The sequence below is a fragment of the Macaca thibetana genome, chromosome 18 (assembly GCF_024542745.1).
Source record: "Macaca thibetana thibetana isolate TM-01 chromosome 18, ASM2454274v1, whole genome shotgun sequence".
In the NCBI taxonomy this organism is placed as follows: domain Eukaryota; kingdom Metazoa; phylum Chordata; class Mammalia; order Primates; family Cercopithecidae; genus Macaca; species Macaca thibetana.
Genome location: NC_065595.1, coordinates 68,038,994 through 68,066,586, shown reverse-complemented (window position 1 = coordinate 68,066,586; position 27,593 = coordinate 68,038,994). Strand labels below are relative to the sequence as shown.

Here is a 27,593-nt window from a genome sequence, read left to right as displayed (position 1 = left end):
AAGGTACCTGAGACAGGGCAATTCGCTTCTCCCCATCCCGGTCTCCCCAGCCCTAAGGCCCCACAAGAATGATATGACAAAAAAAATGAGGCATGAGCATGAGGGTGCTTGGAAGTCCAGGCGCGTACTGAGTCAGTACCGAGCTCTGGGTACACACTGGGTACTGCACACCCAGCCACCTGGGCTCCTTGCAGCCTCTCGCCATGCAAGTGCAGCTGCAGAACCTTTGCTTATGTTCCTTTCCCTTTAGTTGCTATGACACAGCAGGAAATTAAACTCGGAGACCCAAGGCAAGGAGTTAAATGTTGGATAGTCAAGTGTATCAAAACCTGAGAAGTGTCCTCATAGGCCTTCCAGAGGGTTCTGGAGGATCCTCAAAGCTGACTCTGCTGTTCACAGCCTGCAATGCTTGGCTGAGGTCAGAACGGCACTTTTTGGATCCACTGGAAAGTCAACTCTGCTTTGCAGGGCTGGTCTCCTTGTTTTGAAGCCAGATGAACTCCCCATTTTGGTTTTGCAAAAACGTTTTACTATTCACATCCAGCAGATGGGAAAAATAACCGATTTCACAAATCACTCCTCTTTGATCGGCCATCAAAAGTTCCAAAAGGCTTCAGCAAAGGTTTCCCCCATCACACAGAGAAACTGACAACAACAGCTCTACAGGAGTCAAATCCCACAGCCCTCGTAGAGGAAAAGGCATCAAACTGCTCTCCAGGCCTGTCGCCCTTCTCTGGAACAAGTCAGCCCCCGGGGGAGAATTAACCCCTTCAGATCGTCACGTGTGCTCACAATGCAGCTTCTACACTCAGAGAGCATGGCTCGTTCTCTGCCGCAGTCTGGTCGCACACTCACAATTTGATAGAAAGAGAAAGCCTCCCTCGGCACCTCCCAACTTTCCTCCTTCCACTCTGCCTGGGCCCTCCTTGCTCACCACAAACCCCATGGAAAGGGAAAAAACGATATGACCAGGAAGGCTCAGGCCCACACCTACGATAAAGTGTGCAGCCACTGCCACAGGGAAAGCTTGCCCTGGCGCTATCTGTGCGTCCTCGGGAGGATGACATGCCCATTGTCATCTCTTAGCTGAGGACAAAACCAGGCCTGCTGGACTTGGGGTCAAACACGCTGCCCGGAGTCCTAGCTTTGCCCCTCCTACTGTCCAAGGGGCCTGGGCTAATCACAGACCCGCAAGGTTGTGATGAGGGTCAAATGAAATAATGGTCTGTATATGATAAATCATAAACCTAAAAAGTGTATTTTTTATATATAAACTGGTTTGTATATGATAAATCACCATGCTCTAGCTCCCTGAAATTATCTTATTTGTCTGAAACACAGTTAGTATTGGGTAAAGGAGCCAGTAAAGAGTTTTTTCCTTCTTTGCACATTAGGAGAATAACATATAAATGTCACATGGTCTTTGAGTCCTGAGAACTTATCACATGAAGGATTTGGTTGGGTTTGGGTTAGGCAGACATAAAAATCAATCCTGTGACTAACCTGAAGTAAGGCTGTGTGCCCTACTCACAACTACTGAGGCGAATGGGCTATCATCGCCACTGGGGTAATGACATATTTTTTGAAAGAACCTACACAGAATACATGGACTGTAAAAGACATACATTGTTATTTAATACTAATACTAGAGGAAAAGCATACTTGTTTATCTGTTCATTCATTCTTTTTTATTATTATTATTTTATTTTGAGATGGAGTCTTGCTCTGGTCACCCAGTCTGGAGTGCAATGGCACAATCCTGGCTCACTGTAACTGCCGCCTCCCAGGTTCAAGCAATTCTCCTGCCCCCTGCCTCTGCTCCCGAGTAGCTGGGACTACAGGAGCATGCCACCGCGCCCAGCTAATTTTTGTATTTTTACTAGAGATGAGGTTTCGCTATGTTGGCCAGGCTGGTCTCGAACTCCTGACCTCAGGTGATCCAGCACCTCAGCCTCCCAAAGTGTGGGATTACAGGTGTGAGCCACCGAGCCTGGCCTTGTTCATTCATTCTTTCAAGACATATTTATTAAGTACCTACTATGTACGAGAAGTTGGCAAGTTACTTTTAAACAACCCCAGCTTCTTAGAACTTTCGAAAGTAGAGCAAACAAAAAAGCACCTTTTCAATTTTTGTTAAACACAGATTTGTAAGAAATTCAAATACACAGACAGGTCTTTGTTGTTCCCATGAAGGAACGCAGTTTAAGCTAAAATACTTGTCAACAGAGATGGATTGTAAATACTTAAAAGCTTGGGACCAGAAAACAGGGGAGTGCCCTCAGCCCCATTGTTAATTTGAGAGCCAGTGTCCGTCCATTGTCAAAAATCATCTAAATGATCCCATCTCCACCTCTAAAGCACAGAAATCCACAGCAGCAGAGATCACAGAGGGCAGCGTCGTCCAGCTACGGGGAAACTCGGCCCACTCTCCACCCTTCTTGAGCCTGGGACTCGAGACTGGGCAGGACAAGGTCGGGGCAGGGCCGCCTGCTGTGACCAGCGTCCACAGAAACTTGCAGCTGGCGAGGCCTTGATGTGGTGGAGCCAGGCCAGGAGGGGCAGGCAAGGGGCACTGTTGCCTGCATGGTACGGGAAGCTTTTGGCTCAAACAAGCGCGTGGACCAGGGACTGAGGCAATCCCACTCTGCCTGGTCCCTCCTTGTTCACCACAAACCCCGTGTAAGGGGAAAAATGATATGACAAGAAAGGCTCAGGGAAATAGCTACGACCAGCTCCTTGGGGTCTTCCCCAACAAGTTGAACTGAAACATTGGGGGAGGAGGATCATCTCTGAGAAGGGTCCTGAAACACGCCGGAGGTTATACATGCTTATCTGCACCCCTCATGCAGGCAGAATGTCCCCATAGAGCCCTCAAATCACCTCGATTTCCGGAAACCTTCAACCTCACACCATTCCCCTCTGTCCACCATCCACTACAAATCTATCATAGAACAATTCTCTTCCATCTCCTTGAACCTAAACCCAGGTCAGTTAAAGCAGCAAGATCCTATGACATACTCTAACGAGTGTCAATGTGTAGATTACCTGAGGATTGATAAAATGTCCAAAACGTCTTCTCGTTCCTTAAAGAAAAAAGCTGTCAGTATGACAGCATGCTGTCATTTCGACTTGACAACCATGCATGCACTATGAGGCCTGCCACCAAGACTAAAGCAGCATTGAAAGACTGTCCTGGAAGCCATGGGAGAGTGTGTATTAAATGAAGTCACACGTCCTCGGTGAGGTCGAGGCAGCTAGGGCAGGGCCCGCTGCACCTGCGGGGTGTTGTGTGCAGGAGAGGGGCGGCCTGAGGGAAGCTGAGCTCGGCCTGTTCTGAGTAGGCGAAGCCACTCCTCATAAGATGGGGAATCACAGCTTCAGCTCAGGCAGTGGGAGGCTGGATGCCCATCTTATGTTGTAACCATAGACTTCTTAAAACTCTGCCAAGACTCTCGCGGGGCGGTGGGGGCGGGGAGCAAGGCCGAGTCTAAACTGAAGGATATCATTTCTGGTTTCAAGAGATCATTGGATAACCCCAGGAATGTGGTATGAAAGCAGGTCAAGTCCAACTTTCCATTTGACACACGATTCCTGTTGCAGGCAGAGGGCAGGCATGGCCAGGAGGGGAGACACCCAGGGGCCCACCACCATCACCACCAGCGGGAAAGGCCTTGTCAAGCCACAGAAATATATCGCTCCCTGTATATATTCTTTGGCTTGCAAGTCAGCCGTCCAGCCAGCACCCCGAGCGGGTGACTGCCCGCGTGCCTACCTTGCGCCGGGGCGCCAGCTTCCTTTGGGTTTTGGTTGCGGGCCTGCAGTTCCCAGCGCGCTCCATTCCACCATTCTGCTGAACAGAAACTCCTTCCTCAATCATCCCGCCGGCTGGGCGGGCGTTCAACGCATCCCAGGTACCAGGGTTTCGGACACGCGCCCGAGGAGCGGCAGCTCCTGTTCTTGGCCCGTTTTACCCACGGGGCGAATGCTGTTCATTTCACAATGTGGCAGAATTTCCCCTTTTAAGGAAAAGATCTTCCCTGGGCAAGAGCCAGTCGATTGAAAACACTCTCAGCCCAGGAGAGTGTAAGTACCCAGCAGTGGGTGGCAGACTTTAATTTCCCTATTATTAATGGATTCCAAAGTGAGGCTGGGAGGCTGGGGAGGGTGGAAGCAAACAGTTGAGCTTCCGCGTTCTGCTGCTGCAGGGGCCTGCCCCTCCTTGAATGATGCCCTGGGGATTAGTGAGTTTGGAGAATGGGGAAACCCAGGGGATCCTTAAGAGGGGAGTTCACAGGGACAGGGCGGCAGGAGGTCGGTGGAGGTTGCTGAGCTCTTAGTTACCCCGACTCATTGTGTCTCTCTAATTACCACTTGCTCTCAGACTGCAGTGAGCTGATATCCCAATAACACCTTTGTTCTCTCCACCACCTAATGCTAGCAGCAATTTAAAAACAGAATCCAGTAAAACAGATTTACAGAAAAGCTAAGAAAGTTTTGAAGAATGCATACTGTGCATCTAGAAAGGGCTGAGAATAGTTTACCTTCAATGAGGACCATTTAAGATATTGTTCAGCTTGCACATTAAAAAACAACAACAACATTCAAAACAGTGTCATATGAATGACTCGACTCCACAGTGGCTGTTTTATTTCACTGTGTGGATGACTTTGAAGGTCAAAACACTTTTTACCATTTATAAGTACCTCAGGCCCCCAAACTACACTTAATTCTGTTTCACACAAAGCCAGTTCTTTTTCCTGAAGAAATCACCAGCTTGTCAGCGTCGGGGAGAAACAAGAGGGAGGATCTGTGGGTTTGCAAAGAAAATGTTCACACTGTGGAGGTTAGGAATGAGTCCACGTGTTTGGACAGGTAATGTTTCTTTGAATGTATTAAAGGCAAAACTAACACTGAAAAAAATTCAAAATGAAGTGACTTCACTTACAGGAGATGTAACATTAGAATGAAAACCTCTGCTTACCTGGTTAAAGGTTTTCTTCTCCTTGTACATTTCCCGAGTGCTTCTTCTTTTTAGGGAACTCTGAAATAGATCCAAGTGACATTCTGTGACCAAGGGCTCACATGTGACAGCCAGCATTAGCAAACATCATCCCCACAGGTGGGGACACACACACTGGACGGAGGCTGTTTCCCACCAAAATCAAGAAACAACTTAGAGTCAATGTGTAAATGCAGTCGGAGAAGTTGGAGGAGGTCTTTGAATCTTAAGATTCTTGAAATCCTAATTATTGTATTTGGGGTATTCCTTAAGTATTCAGTTAATGAAAAAGGAGAGTGGCTGGGATAATTTTAACAGTGCAGAGAAGGCAAGAAGAGGAGGAGAAAGGCAGGAAGTTTGGGAACAGATAACTCATATTTCTGGAGCTGGTTCACTTTCCAAATCATGTTTTGTTTGGGCTAATATGAGAATTAATTGGTGTTTCTTGGCCAGGTGCAGTGGCTCATGCCTATAATCCCAATGCTTTGGGATACCAAGGTGGGAGGATCATTTGGGGCCAGGAGTTTGAGACCAGCCTGAACAACATAGTAATAAGACCTTGTCGCCACAAAAAAGATTTTTTATTTTATTTTCAGATGGAGTCGCTCTGTCTCCCAGGCTAGAGTGCAGCGGCGCGATCTCAGCTCATTGCAAGCTCCGTCTCCCGGGTTCACGCCATTCTCCTGCCTCAGCCTCCCAAGTAGCTGGGACTACCAGTGCCCACCACCACGTCCAGCTAACTTTTTGTATTTTTAGTAGAGACAGGGTTTCACTGTGTTAGCCAGGATGGTCTCGATCTCCGGACCTCGTGATCTGCCCACCTTGGCCTCCCAAAGTGCTAGGATTACAGGCATGAGCCACCGCGCCTGGCCACACAAAAAATAATTTTTAAAAACTTAGCTGGGTGTGGAGTCGTGTGCCTGTAGTCTCAGCTACTAGGGCGACTGAGGCGGGAAGACTGAGTTCACGAGTTCGAGGCTGCAATGAGCTATGATCAGGCCTATATACCCCTGTACTTTAGCCTGGGCAACAGAGCAAGACCTTGCCTCAAAAACAAACAAACAAACAAATAACTGGTGTTTCCTGAGTGGCCAGATAAAAAGTGCTGTGAAGGAAGAAGAAGGGCGGCCCTTGTTTACAGACAAAACCTAACTAGGTTGTGAAATTCTCAGAAAACCCACTCTAATTCATGGCTAAACCTCCATCTTAAAGATCTTACAAAGCTCATAACTTATTCCTATGTGAAATGAAGGCCTTGGCTGTGTCCTTCAGTGCCTGGGAGCCCTGCGTAGTTTTACATTATAGACTCCAGGCAAGAAATTGCAAATACATCTGAAAATACAAACAGAAGTATGAGTAAAGGGGCCTAGGGGTGTCTGCAACACACTAACTGGGAGATACACCAGCTCCTGCAAAGGGAAAGTGTGAAGGCAGAAAGAAATGAGGAGTGAGAAGCCTCCTAGAGGAATATGAACGGATTTGTAGCCTCTTAATCTGCAAAGATTAAGTTAATCCTGAGGAAAGCTGGGAGGAAGCAGGTGGGAAGCAGAGCTCTGCTGGCCCTAGACCTATAAGGCAAGTCTGCAAAAGGAAAGAGATTGTCCCCAACACCCACCTCCCTCCCCTCTGCACCTCCACCTCGGGGTCCAGGACCTCATCTGAGATCTGCTCAGAGCCCGGACTCTCTCGGCTTTACTCCTGGGTGCCCACCCTGTATCAGAAGAGTTTGCAAAGGAGGCTATATGCAAGTCACTTACATCGCAGTTAGAACTTAAGTTCATTAACTCAGTACTGTTCACATTTTAAGTGTCTCACTCTCAGAATGCCAGCCCTTGCCATTTATTGCAAGAATCCTAGGTTAAGAAACAGTTAAAATTCTAGCTGCCCCTTGGCCTCTAGGAGGCTGGAGACCCGGAAAATATAAAATAGATAATTGAGAGAAGGCCCTCAGGGCAGAGGGCTGAAGAGGGCCACGGAATCACCGTGGAGCAGGGGCGGCAGGCTCCCTGACTAACAAAGGTGGAGGGAACCCCAGCTGCAGAAGGCTTTATTTCCTTTAGCCTTTTTGGTAAAGCGGGTCACACTACAAAGAGAACCAGTCTCCACCAACAGGTAAAGGTAAGCCTGTCTTAAGGACAGCTTGAATTTCTCCACTCTTAATAAGAAAGTTCGCCAAGATGTTCACCTTCATGCTTCAGTTAAGAGGTTTCTTTTGTTTGTTTTGCTTTGAGACAGAATCTTACTCTGTTGCCCAGGCTGGGGTGCAGTGGTACGATCTCGGCTCACTGCAACCTCTACCTCCCTGGTTCAAGCGATTCTCCTGCCTCAGCCTCCCAAGTAGCTAGGATTACAGGTGCACACCACTATGCCCAGCTAATTTTTTTTTTTTTCTAGTAGAGATGAGGTTTCACCATGTTGGCCAGGCTGGTCTCGAACTCCTGATCTCAGGTGATCCACCTGCCTTGGCCTCCCAAACTGCTGGGATTACAGGCGTGAGCCACTGTCCGCGGCCAGAGGTTTCTTTTATTTGAATGAGCTGAGTGAGATAAATCCTGATGATTCAGCAGGCTCTCTGCCAAGCTTTAACCTAAGGGACTTAATTCCAGAGCTGTAATAGCGATCAGGGCCCGCAGTGAGTGCAGAGCCTGCTGTCCCTGGCTTTCATCACATTCTCCCAATGTACACCCTGAAAGAAAACTAAATAGAAGTAAAATGAAAGCTAGAACTGGAGACAAAATCTATGCAGAATCATGGGCTGCTGCGTTTCAGGCTGGAGGCTGGAGCACATTCTGGGTGGGAGCCCTTGGATGGACTCTTCTAGCCACCCCTACCCACCCCATGTCTCCCCTTCGCTTGCTGATGGGCTGTCAACTGTAGCCCTGAGTCCTGCCATCCTTCTAGCAATTCACAGAACAGGCAGGGAGTCATGGGACGCTCCTCCTCCCTTCACAGTGGCAACTAGAATGAAAAACACTGCAAGGGTTAAAGTTTTAAAGTTAACCAGAGGCCAGGGGCGATGGCTCATGCCTGCAATCCCAGCACTTTGGGAGGCCGAAGTGGGCAGATTACTTGAGGTCAGGAGTTTGAGATCGGCCTGGCCAACATGGTGAAACCCTGTCTCTACTAAAAATACAAAAATTAGCTGGGCGTCGTGGCTTACACCTGTAATCCCAGCTATTCGGGAGACAAAGGCAGGAGAATCGCTTGAGCCCAGGAGGTGGAGGTTGCAGTGGGACAAGATTGTGCCACTACACTCCAACCTGGGCAACAGAATGAGACTCCCTCAAGAAAGAGAGAAAGAAAGAGAAAGACAGACAGACGGAGAGAGAGAGAGAGAGAGAGAGAGAGAGAGAGAGAGAGAGAGAAGAAAGAAAGAAAAGAAAGAAAGAAAAAGAAAGAAAGAAAGAAAGAAAGAAAGAAAGAAAGAAAGAAAGAAAGAAAGAAAGAAAGTAAGTAAGTTTAGTTAACCAGAAAGGAAACCATAGAACACTGAAGATCAACATAAAATAATGCTTAATGCTGCCTAATGGGAAGACCTTGTTATAAAGAGACCATGTTTCTTCCGAACCATTTTGTAAGTATGTCATTTTAACCAAATTCCTTAAAATACACACACACACACACACACACACACACACATTCGAAAACTGTGTGTGTGTATGCGTATTTATACGTACTTTTTATGTGTTTGTGAGGGTGGTAAGAATGGACAAAATAATTCAAAAACTCATCAAGAACAGAAGTCGGCAAACCATAGCCCTCAGGACAAATCAACCCACAGCCTGTTTTGTAAACAAAGTTTAATTAGAATACAGCCTCATTTCTCACTGTCTATGGCTGCTCTGCACTGCAAGGGCAGAGGAGAGCACTAATGACAAACTGTTAGGGCCTGCAAAGCCTCAAACTACTTTACTGATCCCGATTTAGAAAAATAAATTGGTGAAAATTGCCAAGAACACTTTGAAAAGGAAAAATAATGACAGTATTTGTGCTATTAGATACAAAAATACAATGGTTCGGTGCTGGTACAAGAACAGACAGATTAATGAAACTAAACAAAAGGCTCACAAATAGATTAAAGAATATATGAGATTTTAACAATTGATACAGGTCATATTTTGAACTAGTGAGGAAAGGATGAACTACTTGGTATGTGTTGGTGAAATAACTATACACACTGTGAGATCAAAAAAGATGAGACACATACTATATCAAGATAAATCTTAGATGAATTAACATTTTAGATGCAAAAAAAATCATAAAGGCATGAGAAAAAAAAGATGAACTGATGTTTGTTCTTGGAGTATGGCTTTTATAAACACAGAAACAAAAGCAGAAACAGCAAGAGAAAAGATTGATAGATTGGCAAGATTTTTAACTTAAAAAAAAAATACATCAAAAGAAACCACTTGCAATATTAAAAGGCAAATGACAAACCGGAAAAAAGATGTTTCTAACACATGACAGACAAAAGAGTAGTATCTTGCAAGCAACACAAAACACGTCTTAATAAAATAAACAGACAGCCAATAAACACAATTACTGACAATTAAAATAAGTTTTTTTTCACTTAGAGATTTATAGATTCAAAAAAGTGGGGCACTCAGTGTTAGCACGAACCCAGGAAGACGGGCACTTCTGTGCAGAGGAAGGGGCGGGAGAAACCCGCAGCATCTGGGGTGGGGGATGGTGGTGCAGCTCGGCCTTACAAAGGCATAGGTTGAGAGGCGTAATTCCACCTCTGGGAACATACCCTAAGGACAAGAGACACGCACCAAGATTTATGAATGAGAATGCTCTTCACAGCACCTTTTATCATCGTGAGTACTATGGAGGTATTACAATTTTTTCCTTTTTTTTACTGTATATATTTAAGATACACAACATGATGTTTTGATATGCTCATCTCAGAATACACATAGTGAAATGATCGCTACAGTTAGGCAAATCAACATAACCATTATCTCATACAGTTACTTTCTTTCTTTCTTCTTATTTTTTGTGGTTAGCATCCCTAAAAGCTATGCTCTTGACAAATCACTAGTACATCATACAATAGGACTCATTATAGTCCTCATGTTGTATACTAGATTTCTAGATACAGTCATGCTTTTGAAGACTATTTAAGGATACGGGAAATGCTTACAACACACTATAAAGAAAATACAGGTTACAGACAGCATATATTTAGTGATCTCAAAATGCTTAAAATATATTTATATTTAATATATAACATGTATTAAATATATACCATATATTAAATAATATTAATATATAACATATATATATGTTAGGAAAGTGGCCTGGAGCAGGATACCCCCAAATGTTAATGGTCATCATGTTCAGATGACAGAATTACTAGTGATTTTCACTTTCTTTTTTTGTGGCTTTTCATAAATGATCTACAGTAAGTATTATTTCCTTTAAAATGGAAAAAAAAAAAGGTCAGGAAAATAAAACTTGTATTTTAAAGACGTCAGAGGAAAGAGACTATCACAGATCTCCTATGTGGGATTGCAATAACGATTCAATGGAAGTTATTCACCAGTTTCTTGGGTCTCTTCCCATAGGCTGATACTGTTTTCATCAGCTTGGTCCTTCGAGTATAGCCTATGCATATGTGGTTGGTTAAAAAGACCAGGAAGCCCCCTGGGGGTTGGGGAAACTGGCCAGGTACCCCACTGCATTACACATCTCCAGGCATATGGTCCCCTTGGCCAAGTGCCAAGCAGTCATGAGGAACAAGCACTGTGCCTCCAGCATGGAGCCGTGCAGGCTCCTCAATGGCCACCTGCCAGGGTCTTGTCCAGTGTCGAGTGCTAGATGCCACCGGACCCTGGGTGAAGTAACCGCGGGTGTAGGACAATTTGTGTGCACATCAGTCATGCCCAGTTTATTCCTCTGGATGCCTCAGAGATCCAATGGAGAGTCTCTTCCAAGGAACAATGAAGGGAAGAGGTAAATGCAGACTATTAAATAACATGAATCCCCCAGTGGGGGCTTTGCCTGGTGACTAATTCTACTCCCTCCTTTTAGCCTGATCAACTGCCAGCAAATCAACTGCATATTCCTACTGAAAACAAAAAAAAATTAAGTTTGTGAATCCAAACTGAATCCATCTAAGGCTGATACTTTGCTGAGTACTGAAAATTATTAAATAAAATACAAAGTTAGGCAATTATTTGGACTTTCATGTCAATTCTTAATGCTTCCTATTTTAAGTTGGCCAATTTCTTCCAATTTCAGAAAAATTAATAAGCTCTCAATTGCTAAAATATGTCAGAGACAGACTTTGAAAGTCTAAATTTTTTTAAAAAATTTAGATTGGTAATAAAAGGAGACAAATAAAAATTAAGATGCTGTAAATTATAAGTCAGTATGGGAACGAGGATGTAGACGCAGACTGATAATTTTCAGAATTCTTACAGATTCTTATTATTTAGAAAGTTTGTAGGTTTTTTGGGGGGTAGTTTATAGCACACACAGGTATAAAATCAGATTAACGAAATGAAGCTACAGAGGTCTTCTTCTCCCTTTTAGAAGCAAGTTATTAAGATTCCTTTACTCATATTAAATTGGTCATGGGAGCTCACACCTGTAATCCCAGCACTTTGGGAGGCTGAGGTAGGGGGATCATTTGAGGCCAGGAGTTTGATGTTGCCTGAGCCACACTGCAAGGCCCCATCTCTATCATATAAAAAAGATTATTTTACCCATATTAAAGTTGTCATGTAAGTGCTAGAAGATGGATGTGAAGGATGTGAATTAATTAGCCTCGCGTTCAGCCAGAAACACTACATCCTAGCAGGAAGATGCCCCCTCCCCCTTCCTCCTCTTCACTCATCCCTTTATTTGTTTCTATTCTAAATATTATGCCGTAAGAGGTATTATTTATTTATGTTTTCACCTATCCCTTTAACAGTTCCGGGGAACCTGCTTCCTTTCACACCATGGGGCTGCTCGCTTCACCTCGCACTGGAATTTCACAGCAGGACCCAATAAACACAAATCCCCTTCTCGGACCCAGCGGAAACCCTCCTTAGCCATAATGCAAAGGAAACCCTTTCTCCTTGGCCCCGTTAAGAGCACAGTAATGATAATGATATTAACAACTACCATATGTGCTGGGCACTCACTCATGCCAGGCACAATGCTACACTCTCTTTACACATCTGTTATGGACTAAATGTTTGTGTCTCCCCAAATTCATATGTGGATGCCCTAATTCTCAATGTGCTGGTACTAGGAAGTGAGGCCTTCGGGAGATAACTAGGTTCCAAGGAGGTCGTGAAGGTGGAACCCCCACAGTGGGATGAGCGTCCTTATAAGACGAGGAAGAGGCACCAGAGCTTCCTCTCTCTGCCACGGGAGGATTCATCGAGAAGGCAGCTTTCTGCAAGCCAGAAAGAAGGTCCTCACCAGAACCCAGCCCGACCTTGGACTCTGCGGCCTCCAGAACTGTGAGCAACAAATGTGTTCTTTAAGCCCCCAGCCTGTGATATTTTGTTACAGCAGCCCAAGCTGACTAAGACAATATCTAATCTAATTCAATCCTGATGAGAGCCTGGGGACACATTATGTTATTACCACTGAGTAACAGACGAGAAAACTAAAACACAGTCAAAAGTCGGGTAATGTTTCAAGATCCCCTAAACTTGGAGATGGGCTACCAACCTGGGCCCAACCCTAAGCCTACATTCAAGGTCACAGCCCTCAGACCCTCAGAGCCACCTTCCAGGGCTCTCATAGCCCGATCGCCCATATTTGGGCTGTTTTCTGGTTTCTTAGCCCCAAATTGCCATTTTTTCTCATCCAAAAAATCTTTGCCTTTCTTTAGCAAAAGAGCACAAAGGACTATTCTAGGAATGGTTACAAGTTGCTACATTCGCAGGTGCCTGATGGCTATGAAATAATATTTGTTGGCACTGATGACTTCTCAAAGGATCTGAGACTGCAGACAGCAGAATTCCTTATTTGGAAAAGTAAGACACAAAACTATTATTAGAGGACAAACGTTGTAAGTACATGAGAGAAAGAAGAGGAAAATTACATTGAGACACTTTGGCTAAAGAAGAGTGGAGCCATGAGCCACAGCATGGTTCAGGATTCCCAGCAGCCAAGTCAACGAGTTTGGGAAGGTCCCAAAGGCAACAGCCTGTCCAGCAAGTGGAAGGTCAGGGTCACCAGGCCACCTGGGATGGACACAGGTGCCCAGCACACCCCCCAGCAAATGCCACTTTCTCCTGGAGGAAGAACGCTGCACATGCAAACTCGGGAACATGACATACATTTGCTTTGCAGTATGAGTTGGTTGGCTCATTTTAACCTTTGTGATATGTACCTTGAAGCCTAGTTTTTGGAAAAAGCTAGGTATGTTTTGCCTAAAACATACTATCATATAGTACTCTGAACCAACATTGCAAAATAAACTAAACCAAAGGTAATGAAGTAAAACTGTAAATTACAATTACGGTGCAAAGTAAAATTGAAACTGATGACCATGACAAAACTATAATGATGACTACACCCAAAACACAAGGATCCTTCCCCCAGAATCCAAACTCTGGGCACATCCGTGCAGGCACTCAGCAATACCATGGAGCATGGTAGGAAATACGGAATCAGAATCATACATTTGAGAAAACCCTACAGATGAGCCCTTGGGCATTTACAAAAGTTGAAAGTCTGTAGAAACACATGACATTTGCCTGTCAGACTGAATATAAGGCTGTGTCTTTTAGAAAATAATTTGTTCCTGGCCTGGCGTACTGGCTTATGCCTGTATTCCCCGCACTTTGGGAGGCCAAGATGGGTGGATCACCTGAGGTCAGGAGCTCAAGACCAACCAGGCCAACATGGTGAAACCCTACCTCTACTAAAATATAAAAATTAGCCGGGCCCATGTGCTAATGCACACCTGTGATCCCAGCTACTCGGGAGGCAGAAGCAGGAGAATTGCTTGAACCTGGGATGTGGAGGTTGCAGTGAGCCAAGATCGTGCCACTGCACTCCAGCCTGGGTGACAGAGCGAGACTCCATCTCAAAAAAAAGAAAATAATCTGTTCCCACCTCTGCCATTGGTCTAGTGGAAGGAAATCTACCAGTCCATCAAGAGAGGCAAATTATTTCCTAGTTTGATGAAATAATGCAAGAGAGTTAGAACTACTTTGACAACAAAACAAAGCTGAAAAATCATACAAATAAATGATATATTAAAATGTTGCCCTCTTTTCAGAGAAAACCCATCATCAGTTTTTCAGATGCATGTAATGTGAAAAAATATTTAACTGTCAAAGAGCACATAAGAAAGTTCTGAGTTACTCCTGATACTATTTTATACTAATCTGCCAGTGTCCCTACAGACCCTCTGATTTGACTTTAAGTATCATTCTAATTATAGAGTACACCATTACAGTAGTAAAACTTTGTATATACAGGTGTCAAAACTCAGTAAATGTGAACTAAGATCTGTGCATTTCTGTCCACGTGAGTTTACTCAAAACCTATATAAACAAAAATTTAGCTCTAGGTAACAACGTGTAGTTTGGAGAAAGCGAATAGGCATCTACAATTTATTTTCAAATGCACCAAAAAATAAGATGGGTGAATGAATAAAAAGATGTGTAGACAGACATGTGATAAACCGAGTATAGTACAATGTTAACACACAGTGTGAATGGTGGGGATAACAGGTGTGTTCACTACAAAATTATTTTTGCTATCTGTTTGAAAATTTTCACAACAAAATATTGGGAAAAACAAAATCAGGCACATAAATTTTCATTTGCATTAAAAACAGTTAATATTGTATAGCCATTAAAAATTGTGATTACTAAAAAATTTTAATGACAAAATTTTTTATAAAAGATTCACCTTTTAAACATAGGATTAAAAATATATACTTGGCCGGGCGCGGTGGCTCAAGCCTGTAATCCCAGCACTTTGGGAGGCCGAGGCAGGTGGATCACGAGGTCAGGAGATCGAGACTATCCTGGCTAACATGGTGAAACCCCGTCTCTACTAAAAATACAAAAAACTAGCCGGGCGTGGTGGCGGGCGCCTGTAGTTCCAGCTACTTGGGAGGCTGAGGCGGGAGAATGGCGTGAACCCGGGAGGCGGAGCTTGCAGTGAGCCGAGATCACGCCACTGCACCCAGCCTGGGAGACACAGCGAGACTACGTCTCAAAAAAAAAAAAAAAAAAAAAAAAAAAAAAAAAATATATATATATATATATATACTTAATATAATCTCAACAAGATTAAATATTTTTGTCTTGGAAATGTTTGGAAGCAAATACACTAAAATGCTAACAGGTCTTATCAATGGGGAACAGAATTATGGATGACTTTATGTTTTTGTTTATAGATTTTTTTCCATTCCCCCAAATAATCAAGATTAATATTATTTTTTTTTTCAAATCAGAAAGGTTCTTATTTTTTAAGGACAACGGAATTGACCTAGTGTAATGCAAACATCCCACACCTTCATTAAACCTCTGCTCCGTCTCACCTGGAAATGATGGACAAGACTGATGGGCCCTGGGTACTCAAGCCAGACAGAAATGAACAGGAGATTAAACTGCAGGATTAACCCCCAGGCAGGATTAGCTCTGTGCCACTGTGGATCATCAAATACCTCTTTGCATAGAGGACAAAGGGCTTAATGTATATCTGAGGACAGCAAATAAAACTCTGAAACCCTAATTGCCTTCCCAGGCTGAAGGCTTCGTATCCAAGAGACTCTCCCACTAGGCGAGGCCTAATAACACCCTGTCCGACTTACTGACCCACATCTGCCTGGGATTCTTGTTATCTGGAGCCACTGCTTGGTTCCATAAATCATCTACTAAACTGTACTGAAATATCGAAAGCATCACTGGCTAGCATTACTGCACAAAAGCTATTGATGCCCCTTGGGCAAATCCTCAGCAATTCTCATCTCCAAGCACCGGCAGCTTGGATCCCTAGCTCTAAGCCCCAGGGCACGATACTTTAAGTGATTTAAGAGGAGGGGGTAACTTTCTGCTCCATGATTTCATGATTCTTAAGGAGCAAAAACCCTCCCTCCTCCATCAGCCTCTGCCACTGTCCTGGGAACTACAGACGATTTAATTAGGCAAGAGCAGTAACAGCTGCAGGGAGAGGCACAGGATGCAACCTGCTCCTACAACAGGACAAACCCCTGGAGGCTAGAGAGCTGCTCTGACGCTGCGGAAGGGGCTGGCCAGCCCTGGTCTTTGAGGTGGGTCAGCCAGTGAGGGCTGGGAATGAACACGCTTCTCCTAAAAGGCAACCTGGAAACAGAAAAAAAATCATCAAAGAACAATACCCAGCCCTGGGACTCAGGACGGGCACAGAGCAGAACAGAGGGAAGGATGTCCCAGCTGCACCTGCCCACCCTCAGCTCTGTCCTGCCGAGCCCTCTCCGAAGAAGGCGGCTGGGCCAGGGCTACAGCTGGAAGCAGGCATTCGGCAGAAAAATAAACAGCCATGCTTTCATGTGATGAAAACCAAAGCAGCCAGTTTGATTATCTCTGGTGCTGTCTGGAATGAACACACAGGCTAAGAAGGTTAACACCCCCAACTGTGAATATCTCTGCTAGTATATTATATTTATGAGACAGAACATTGCAGACAGTGTTGAAAAGCAGGATCAGTTGCCAGAGCTGGTGTTTTCACTGCAGCCTTTCAACAGCTAAAGCCATGGTCTGCAAGTCCCCACTGGGACCCTCCGGGCCCCAGCCTCTGATGCAGACCAGGACACAGAGCCTACAGAGTGTCTCTGCAGCAGCCACCGGAGAGGCAGCTGCTCCTTTCTCCCAGAGCTCGGACAACTCATGCTTCACCTAGGTGGGAGCTCGGTGGATCAGCTCACAGAACAGACGCTCCATGGAGGATGAGGCAGGAGGCCTCGTGAGGCATCATTCTTTGGCACACCCCTGCTGAAACGCAGGCCTGGAGTGCTCATTACCCACGCCTTTCTTGTGTGCAGCATCTGCTGCATTGCTTTTAAAAACACATCCATCTCATGTTTTGTCTTCTAAATGACACCGATCTATGACCAGCTTCTCACATCTGAGAAAATCCAGATGTTGCTGGATCTTTATTTGCAAGCTATAAAAATCCGGAAGGCCTCCTGTGGGTACATGAGGGCGAGTGTGTGCATTATTCAGACTTGTGGCAGCGTCGTGTCGGGATGGCTCCTCCTGGGGCTGTCTAGATCCATTGGTGCAGTCAGGCTGGTTTCCGAGTGGACAGAAAGAAAGAGGCCCCGTCAGGGAGCTCTGTTTGCTGGAAGCTCTGCCTGCTTCCTTCTCTGATGTGGCTGCTCCCTGCTGGGACAGACCTCACATCTCCCAGGAGCCCGCATGACTACTTCTCTTCTATCACTGTTCCCAGGATGAAAGTACATGTCCTGGGTCCTTCTAATGCTTAGGTTCTCTGATTTTATTATTCAACACAATCACTCCCACCCAAAAGAGAAGAGAGAAGCTTCCTTGAGGAAGCATGGGAGGAGTGGCTTGCCCGAGTAGCTACAGCACCCTCCTGTTGGCACTTCCATCCCTCGTGTGGTTGGGTCCACTTCTTCCCGAGGACGGGCAGTGTGAGTCACTACCCCAGAAGAAAATGGAGGCGTGCGAAGGTTAAGTGACTTGCCCAAGGACTTGCTGGGGGAAGGAGGCTCTCGTTCGAGGGTGCTCTGCTTGACCACATCACAGCTGCCTCTGACGCGCACACAAGCAGGCCACCAACAGTGCAGAGACTTGGTGTGGAGGTACTTTTGCTCTTTCAATCAGTCGTCTGTTCAGCCAGTCATTTCTTGCCCCTTGGGTTCACTGGGGAAGAGCGTGGGTGTGTCTCTGGCATAGTTGCCCCAACTTTCCATCCTCCTTCTACCTCCGCCCCGCTCACCGGCTGCATCAGGCTTCCTAGGGCACACAGGCCTGCCACCATGACATCTATCCTGAGGTGCAAATGTGCTTCAAAAAACTAACCGGTGTTCAGAGAAGGAGCCTCTTGGAGATCAAGCAGCAAATGGCCTGCAGGTAGGTGAAGGCCAAGGGGAGAACCTTCCTTCATCCCACCGGGTATCAACTCCCTTGTTCTTCTTGCCACAAGTTCAAGCTTTGAGGCAGCCCCATGGTGCCCTAGTCACATAGCCACATAGGCCACTATTTTGTTTTGACTCTTCTGGGCATTTTATTTCTCTCTTTTGATCATTGGGAGTAATTGCACCTGTCAGTGCCTCTCAGTGCTGACTGTGTAATTTTAACTGGTTTTTAAAAGCCTCCATGATAATGCCTTTAGAAAAACTTTGAAAATTCAAAGTATAGTTTGTTTTGCATTGGATAATGAACTTTATTCCAAAGGTGACCCAACATCCTTACAAAGTCTCAATTGTCCAGCAACCATGTGAAAGTGCCCAGGCTATGCGGGTAAAATGGAAAGATGAATTAAGGACATGGACGCTCACGTCCAAATTCAGACACATCGAGCCAGCCTGTGGTCTCAATTTCCTTACTTAGAAGTGCAGGGTTGGGGGCCAGGCCTGGTAATCCCAGCAGGGATTACATGCCTGTAATCCCAGCACTTTGAGAGGCCGAGGCAGGCAGGTCACCTGAGGTTAAGAGTTCGAGACCAGCCTGGCCAACACAGTGAAACCCTGTCTCTACTAAAAATACAAAAAATTATCTGGGCATGGTGGCAGGCACCTGTAATCCCAGCTACTTGGGAGGCTGAGGCAGAAGAATCACTTGAACCTGGAGGCAGAGGTTGCAGTGAGCTGAAATCGCACCACTGCACTTCAGCCTGGGCAACAAGAACGCAACCCCGTCTCAAAAAAAAAAAAAGTGAGAATAATACCTTCCTTATATAAAGCATTCTTTTAAGGATCAAATGAAGTAATATGCTTAACAAGTGATAACCATAAAAAGCAATAGTACCCTGCCAATTATGATTCTTTTCTTGCTTAATATTTTTCAAGTGCTAATCACCCCCTCCTTTTTTTCAAAGTAGAGAAAAAGACCCACTATTAATCACTTTGGCTTTCTTCTCTCTCTAGGAGAAAAATCAATGTTTAGAAAACAGGCTTTTTCACTCTGCGTGGAAAATGTGTGTTTGAAGTATGAACTTTTTTAACTGTGTGATTTCTATCTATTCTACATATAGAACAGAATTAATTTAGAACCCTAACTTCACATTACGAGTATATAAAGTCTGAAATAAAAATCCCAATCTGTTAATTCCTAGGAAAAATTTTCACAACAAAATTCTCTCCCACAGTAAGAGGGCATTATTTCTATCATTTCAGGGAGATAAGTGGGTCAGATTTTCCACAATGCAATTAAGTATGCCAAGAGCCAATGGCAGAAGTGATTTCACACACAATTTATAGGATGAGTCAAACCACCAGGAGAAAACCGATGATGTGTGCTCTCTCCCCTGCTATTAGGGCCTCATTATCAAAGGACAGACACTCCTCTTCGGAACTGACAAGACTTTTTGTCAACATATTAAAATCAAATGAGCAATAAGGCTGAGAGAGACCTGCTGAACCAAAGGATATATAGAAGCGTGAAGCAAAGGAAAGGGAAATAAAAGGAAAAGAAGTTAGGAAAGTGTGAAGCAAAGGAAAGGAAAATAAAAGGAAAAGAAGTTAGGAAACCTCTTCTATACAAGAGTTTTAGGTTTAGATGGAAAGTGAGACGCTTATAGAGTGTGGCACGAGCTGGGCTGGAGACTCTCTGCTCCGGTGGTGGTGTGAGCCAGATGCGCAGGCACGTGACATCTCATTTGGAAGTGAACTGACATCCAATTGGAAAAAATGAGGACAGACTTAGATTATGTTCCATGGGGACTTTACAGCAGGTTGGACCCTGGAGTCTGGGCGGGCCCGTCAGGGAAGCCCCAGTCAGCCGGCCTCATTCCTACCCCAGGATGGCCACTTCACAGCTGTCCCTTTCTTGGACATCGCTTTCCTCCTCCTTGATTTCTAACCCCCTGGTAACTCCTGGTTTCAGTTTTGTTTTCTTGCACATAACTGAAGCCAGACAGAACAACTCGGCACATCTTGTCACAGGCCCCCTTCCTCCAGACAGACACGGGACATGTTATCAATGAGGACGTATTGAGAGGGCTTGGTTGTGAACTACCATTCCAGGGGGAGAAGAATTTCTTCGTGCAGCTAGCAGGTCATTTCAGCCTGTAGACTATATAGAAGACTTTATAGAAGCTACCAAACAATAATTAAGAATGAAATTAACAAAGAGGAGACAGAGTACACGGAAACGGAATCGTAACTCAGCCCAGAAACAGCCACTGTGACAACAGATGGGTGCAGACGCTGCTTCCCAAGCCTGAGCGGGCACCACACTAGCCCCCTTCTCCCTGTGCTCTCACGCTCATCTCCTCCTTCCCGCCTATCCCACAGAGCCTCAGACCTCCTGCTTTTCCTGCCCCTCACCGAGAGGGGCTCCCCGCTTGCTTCCTTCCTGCACACCCCGTGCTGCGCATGCTGACGTCTTCTCGTACCTCCCTTTCAGCTGCCAGCATGATCGCTCCTGTTGTCATCCCTGCGGGGGTTCTGGCAGCGGCTCTGTCCTCAAGGGTGGAAGCCAGGAAGTCATCATCGACTTCCGTCCTTCCTCACTCCACGTAGGAAACTGCCTCCTGTGGGACAGCACCTTTTCTCTATGTTCTTCTGTTCTCCATGGCCAAGGAAGACTCTGTCATCCCGAGTGTTCATTCGAGAGCCTCCTTAGTGGGGGCGTCCCCCCAGGGTTGCTCTCCTTAATCAATCCTGAACATTGAATAATGTTGGGCTGGGAGCAGTGGTGGCAGCTACCCTAGTTGAAATGTCCCAGCGCACGCCGCGTGGCTGCTTCTCGGCTGATGCATGGGTTCTGTACTGTGCATTCACAGGCAGGGGTGCAGCTTTACCATGGAGACCGCACAGCAACATGCCAGGTACCTGCCCTCATGACGGCAAGAGGATGCCGTTCAGCGAGGTGTCCTCGAACCTTCTCTTGGAAAATCTAAACTTACAAAAAGACGTATTTTAAGGCACTAATTATCAGGGATTCAAACCTATACCAATACTCATAGCAGCACGATTCACAATCACCAAAAGGTGGAAATTACCCACGTGTTCATCAACACATGGAAGGATGAACAAAACCTAATCAGTATGTCCCATGGAATTCTATTCAGACATAGAAAGGAATGAAATTCTGATACATGAATACACCTTGAAAATGTTATGCTAAGTGAAATAAGCCAGACAAAATATGAACGAATACTGTACGGCTCCACTTACATGAAAATACGGTTAGGCTGTGTCCCCACCCAAATCTCATCTTGAATTCCCACATGTTGTGGGAGGAACCTGGAGGGGGGTAATTGAATCATGGGGGCAGGTCTTTCCTGTGCTGTTCTCGTGATAATAGTAAGTCTCACGAGATGTGATGGTTTTATAAAGGGGAGTTTCCCTGCACAAGCTCTATTCTGTTGTCTGACGCCACAGAAGATGTGCCTTTCACCTTCCACCATGACTGTAAGGTCTCCCCGGCCATGTGGAACTGTAGGTCCATTAGAGCTGTTTCTTTTGTAAATTGTCCAGTCTTGTGTATGTCTTTATCAGCAGCACGAAAATACACTAATACATATGAGATACCCAGAATAGACACATTCATAGAGAGAGAAAGAACAGAGGTTACCAGGATGACGGGCAGGGAGGGGAGTGAGGGATTATTGTTTAATAGGTACAAGCTTCTGTCTGAGATGAGGAAGAAGTTCTTGAAATAGATAATGGTGATGGTTGTCCAACACTGTGAATGTACTTAATGCCACCAAATTGGTGCTTAAAAAAGGTTAAAATGGTAACTTTTATGTTATATTTATCACAATAAAAAATACTAATTACACCAAAAATTATCTATTTTCAGTCAGAAGCACCCCAAACAAAGCTCTACATGTGACTCAACCTGGCTTACATTTTGGGCATCACTGTGCAATCTGTGATTTATTGCACCTTCCATGTGAACAGCGCTATACGTTCGCTTTTCTCTCCTTTTATGGCCAAGAAGCTAAGACAGGCGAGTACTGCCTTTAATCTGTAAAATACACATCCAGATAGACCCAGACTGTTTATAAATTTTGTGAGGGCAGCCTTTAAACAGCGACCAAAGCTTTAGCAAGTTTTTTCTCCAAAGACCTTACTTTTTAAAAAAATGATGACACACATTTAAAATTTTTATATTATTACATCTCTAAAGGCAGTTTCTTCTCTCTGGACATTTCAAGGCAATATATTTTAATCAACCATTACACGCATCGTTTCTTCATAAGAAGTCACCATTTCTCAATCCTTATTTGTGGAAAAATATTTCTAAAATTTACCAGAAAATACTAGAGGAAGAAATTTTAATTTTCTAATAGAGTTGTAAAATCTTAAAATTGGTCAGAAATAATGGAAGAATGCCTTCTACAAAAGCCCATATTTGCTTTATGTAAATGCACATATACATACACGCAGACACACACACACACACGGTTTCTTATGGAAACATGGGAAGAAAAAAGAATGAAAGGAGTAAAGAAAGTTGGAAATAATGGAGGTAAGGAAAAAAGGAATGAAAAAAGGAAAACATTGCAAGCATTACTTTCTATTCCTGATATAGCTCTAGTTGACCCTCTGTATTGACTGAGAAGTCAAAATCCTAACATTTGCTTCCTAGCAGGTCAGTGGGACCACCTGCTGAGATGACAACACATCCCCCAAAGTGCTTTCCTAGAGAACGCCAGGGGAGTTAGCAAACATGGAGCTTGCATCTGCGTCTAACTTTAGATGGCCAACACTTTATATTCAAGATCCCCAATCCTAATACCACCAGTATGAGGTGGGGACTCTTGTTCTCATTTTCTGTATGAGAAAACAGGCTCAGAGGAAGTAACTTGCCCACCACATGGCCAGGATTTGAACCCGTTCTCCTTCCCCACAGCCTGCGACCCTCCACAGCCCGGCACTGCCTCTCGGAGAAGGGACTTACAAGGAGGCAGGTTGGAATCACTGAAGGACCGTCCACCTCCTGCTGACCGCTCTCGCGTTCCAGATGGACACGAGGTGAGCCCACGTTTCAGAAGAAGATATGACAAGTAATGTGCTGTGGCTTTGGGATTTTGGTGACTCCCAAAGGGGGCAAATAGAGGTCCAAGCGCTTCTCATACAGCTGGAGTCGCTTCTGACCTACTTTACAGCACAGCCCGATGTGCCATGGTGGAGCAGACCCACCCTCAGGACACCAAGGCCCCATGAGCATGAGCCCCCGGGGCCCCTTGGAGAAACCTGGAATCGCAAACCACGCCACCCTCCCTCGGCCAGGACGTGCACCTCTCCCTGTTGGGTGCCACCTCTATCCCTCTTCAAGCTCTGGGACCCCCCGCAGACCCAGACCTGGCATTTTCTAGATTACTGGCAGAAACAGAAAATCGATTATAATAACAGGTTGACATTTGCGGCCATCACACTTTTTTTCTGGAAATTTATGCCAATTATGTGCTTCTCTAAAAATCCTGGGCTTGGAAGGGCAACTCCCTTGTAATAACAGCCTCATCGTGGCCTCCTGCTCTTTGAAAAGGTTTCTTCCCACGAGATTGTTTTTGGGTTGTGACAAATGAGAACCTCTCCGACTCTGCTGCCAGAAGGGTCTCGGAGTGCCCTTGGGAAAAAGCAGCCTCAGAATGAACTAAGCACACAGGGAAAGGATTCAGGTTGCATATTCCTAGCTGTACGGAAGAAATCATAGTCAACTCTTCACCCTCAAGCAGTTAATGTTCCAGCATTCCAGGATTCTTTCCAAATTCCTCCTGAACTCAGCTCAGATACCAGCTAGTGACCAAGAATGAACAAAGTACTGAGCCCCAGGAAAGATGCTGAAAATACTTCACAATGTTTTTCTGCTTTGAGAGGAACCAGCATTTACTTTCAGACCGAAGTCATACAGATGATCTCTGCAGAGGACATGCTCGGTGGCCTGTTAAGACATCAGTAAGTGTGGAAGCATTCAGCATCATCGTGCATGTGATCTGCTACTTAAGTCTTTCCACACGAAGACTTTGCTCCCAGGCAATTTTCTTCACAGTGTGATCACAAATGCAGAATTACAAACAGTAACAACACCCCCGTTTTCCTCCAGGATGCTCTCCACACCCCCTGCTGTCCTCTTGTCCTTCTGCCCCTCTGCTGTCACTAGCTTGGACTGAAACTTCGGAGGAGGTGTTTCAACTGGATTTCACTAGCTCCAATAAGTGGAGGGGGAAAGGGAGGAATTTTTTAGAGAAATCTGCAAGATAGATGTATTTGGTCCTCTCATCTCTATTTGGACTCTTGTCATCTGGTTTCCCTGGGTATCAGCAGAATTTGCAACAATAGTTTTGTTTCCTTGTGCCACCCATTACTGTGTGATCACAAACTCATGATAATCCCCGGGCCCTTGGGAGATGAGAGAGCGCCTGGATATGGGATAAACACAAACTTTTCTCAGGAAAACGTCAGCACAAAGGAACGCAGTCATATCGCTTATGCAAGACCAGGCTGTGTTAGATTTATCAAGTCCTAGAGCCTACCTAGAATCCTAAAGCAGAAGCACGACCCTAATCACAGGTGAGATTAATCAGCCTGAAAAAATGTATCCCTTGCCTTCAATTACCCCAAATCCTATGGATGAAGGAAACCCCAGGTGAAGGACACTGCTGAAATCCATAGAAGAAAATGTGTGAAATTATTTCCACCTAGGAAACAAGGAGTGAGCCATGACTAGATGAGTGGAAAGATCTCCTGGTGGTATATCTGGCATAACTCCGGTGGGATTAGAAGAGTGGGTGCAGCTGGGCACGGTGGCGCACACTTGTAATCCCAGCACTTTGGGAGGCTGAGGCAGGCAGATCACCTAAGGTCAGGAGTTCGAGACCAGCCTGACCAACATGGAGAAACACTGTCTCTGCTAAAAACACAAAATTAGCCAGGGGTGGTGGTGCATGCCTGTAATCCCAGCTACTCAGAGGCTGAGGCAGAAGAATCGCTTGAACCCGGGAGGCGGAAGTTGCGGTGAGCCGAGATCGCGCCACTGCACTCTCCAGCCTGGGCAACAAGAGTGAAACTCTGTCTCAAAAAAAAAAAAGAGTGGGTGCTACCCATCGACTTTGAGTCACTAATGAAAACCCTTCACAAAGGAGCGGATTGTGCTTTTCCCTTTTATCTGTCTTGGATAAAAAAGCTGACAAGTCAGTCTTTAAAACCTTTTCCAGCCAAATCCAAGGTTCTAAAACCAAAGGAAGAAAAATTATGTCATAAGAACCATACATTTTATTGATAGCAATAACAATAAAAGACAATGAGAGCATTTAACTCACAGTAAGAATCTATTGCTTTCAAAGAACTGTGAAACTTGATCAGATCACCTTTATTAAACAATATTCGTGAAAAAAAACCCTCAAAAATGCAAATGTATCTCCAAACATACCCTGGCATTTACCATAGATGTGCTTCTGCAAGGGGACGTGCCCCTTGCACACACGCCCCCTTCCTGTTCTAGATCCCTGCCTGGGTCTCGTCACTGCTGACTGATGGTCAGTGACAGCATATGCTCACACGTACGACAGGTCTCCCTGCTCCCCAGCCCCTTCTATCTTTGTTTTTAACCTGTTTTCTATAAAAACTGTATGGAAACTTTCTTAAAGGAAGAACTGAATCACCTGTTACAAAGTCTAGGGGGTCTCCTTGGTTGCCGGGACACACATCTTTTACCCTACGCTGACTGCTCTTGATCTGGCAACCTCAGGAAAACAGGTTTCCTATGTTTCCAGGGAAATGAAGCTTTCTCCTGTAGAAGCTAAAACTTAAAGCAAGAATTAAACACACAGAGTCAAGCATTATAGATGGCTGTGAAGTTCTAGACTCCCAAATTCTGAACCTGGGATGAAAACAGCACCGCTGCCCACGGCATTCAGCAGTGGGACAGCCAGTATTTCTCATTCCCAGGTACTCTTTCCGAAAAGGCGCAGGCTATCTCCTGCCTTCTTATATGAACTTCACAGAATGCAGGTCAACATCTTCCTTGTGTCTGGGGTCCCCTTACCAGTCTTTGGGGACCCTACCTTGTAGCTCTCTGGCTGACGATTCCACGGTGCTAATGCTGCTCCCCTCACTCATCACTGGGGTGTCAGCAGTGCCCTTTGCTCTGCAAGTGTCAAATCCACTAGGGGCTGGGGCCTTAGACAACCACAGCCACTAGAAGATGATAGAAATCCAGCTAACTTCACAGGGAAGGGCTCTAAGAGGAGATCCTGCCCACTAAATATATTGCTTGGGATTCCCTGCAACTTCTTTGGGAACTCAGAGGCTTTCTGAAGCACCCTGTGGTTTGGCCACATCCCAGATGCTCAGAACTGATGATGCCTGGACTCTGGACATCACTGCGTAAAGAAATACAAACACTCCTATTTTTTCTTTCTTCCTCGCCTGTAAAGGCTCTAAGTTTTTCTTTTCTCCAACAAGTTTGCCTCTCCCCTTCAATATTCCTGAAACTCCATCTAAGTGAGAATTTGGATATCTTGCCTTTGATGTATACACACTTCTTTTTCATGGCTAAGGCTGAAATCTCACACTGTTCTGTAGTGGAAATGTGACATGGGTTAGAAGTCACCAGGTGGTCTGACAACCTTCAAAAAGGCCCTGACCCTACAAGAGAGACCCCAGTATGAAAGTGCTAAAGCTTCTACACAGTTATTCTTTATTTTTTTTTTTATTTTTTAGACAGGGTCTCACTCTGTCTCCTAGGCTGGAGTGCAGTAGTGTGATCTTGGCTCACTGTAGCCTCAAACTCCTAGGCTCAAGAAATTCTCCCACCTCAGCCTCCTGAGTAGCTGGGATTACAGGTGTGCATCACCATACCTGACTTACTTTTTTATTTCTAGAGACAAGGTCTCGTTATGGTGACCAGGCTGGTTTTGAACTCCTGGGCTCAAGTGATCTTCCTGCCTTGGCCTCCAAAAGTGCAGGGATTACAGGCGTGAGCCACCATGCCTGGCTCATAATTCCTACTCTGAATACAGACCTAACAAAATAGATGATAAGAATCACATGTGTGTCATGCTTCACAACTTACTGTAGAACCTCCATAACCACATCCTCCTCCTTGCCCCACTGCCTGTGAACAGACATTCTGTTGACTTGATTGGACTGTATTCTCTGAAAGAGGATGATGGTCTGTCTTTTAAAGGTGGCTTAGACTCTAAAGATAGTCATGATCTGCCACAAAATAGGTCAGGTTCTCGTGGGGCCCCCCTGAGAGATGTCCTGGAACTCAGAAGCTGCACTGGCCTCAGGAAGGTTTTCTGGGACAGACCCGGTCCCAGGGAGAGTGAGGAGAAGCATGTGAGATGTCCCTGAAGTGCTCCTGGGAGAAATGGCAGCTAGCTTGGTTCATCACCGTTTCATAAAGAGTGACACTCACACACTCTGCAAGATTGGGGCCAAGGAACGACCTTGCCACCACCGAATCTCTTGTTAAACTCCAGCCTGCTGAGGAGAGAGTCA

At 45.2% G+C, this 27,593-nt stretch overlaps 2 protein-coding genes across 11 annotated transcripts in view; both read right to left on the bottom strand.

Moving 5' to 3' along the window:
• Nucleotides 1-13,228, bottom strand: part of NDUFV2 (NADH:ubiquinone oxidoreductase core subunit V2) — a 335,006-nt gene extending 321,778 nt beyond the window's left edge. The window contains exon 1 of the mRNA XM_050767405.1: nt 13,219-13,228. The gene's annotated coding sequence lies outside the window, so the exon portion shown is untranslated. The remainder of the gene's footprint in view (nt 1-13,218) is intronic.
• The window catches only part of MTCL1 (microtubule crosslinking factor 1), a 125,299-nt gene that overhangs the window by 49,750 nt on the left and 47,956 nt on the right, over nt 1-27,593 (bottom strand). For 5 of the 10 annotated variants that reach the window (XM_050767353.1, XM_050767359.1, XM_050767356.1 and 2 more), the window contains exons 4-5: nt 4,982-5,041; nt 3,773-3,850 (exon numbers count right to left, since the gene is read on the bottom strand). In XM_050767353.1, the coding sequence (XP_050623310.1) occupies nt 3,773-3,850; nt 4,982-5,041 (138 nt within the window). The remainder of the gene's footprint in view (nt 1-3,772; nt 3,851-4,981; nt 5,042-27,593) is intronic. The other 5 variants (XM_050767349.1, XM_050767350.1, XM_050767351.1 and 2 more) reach the window with 2 other exon arrangements.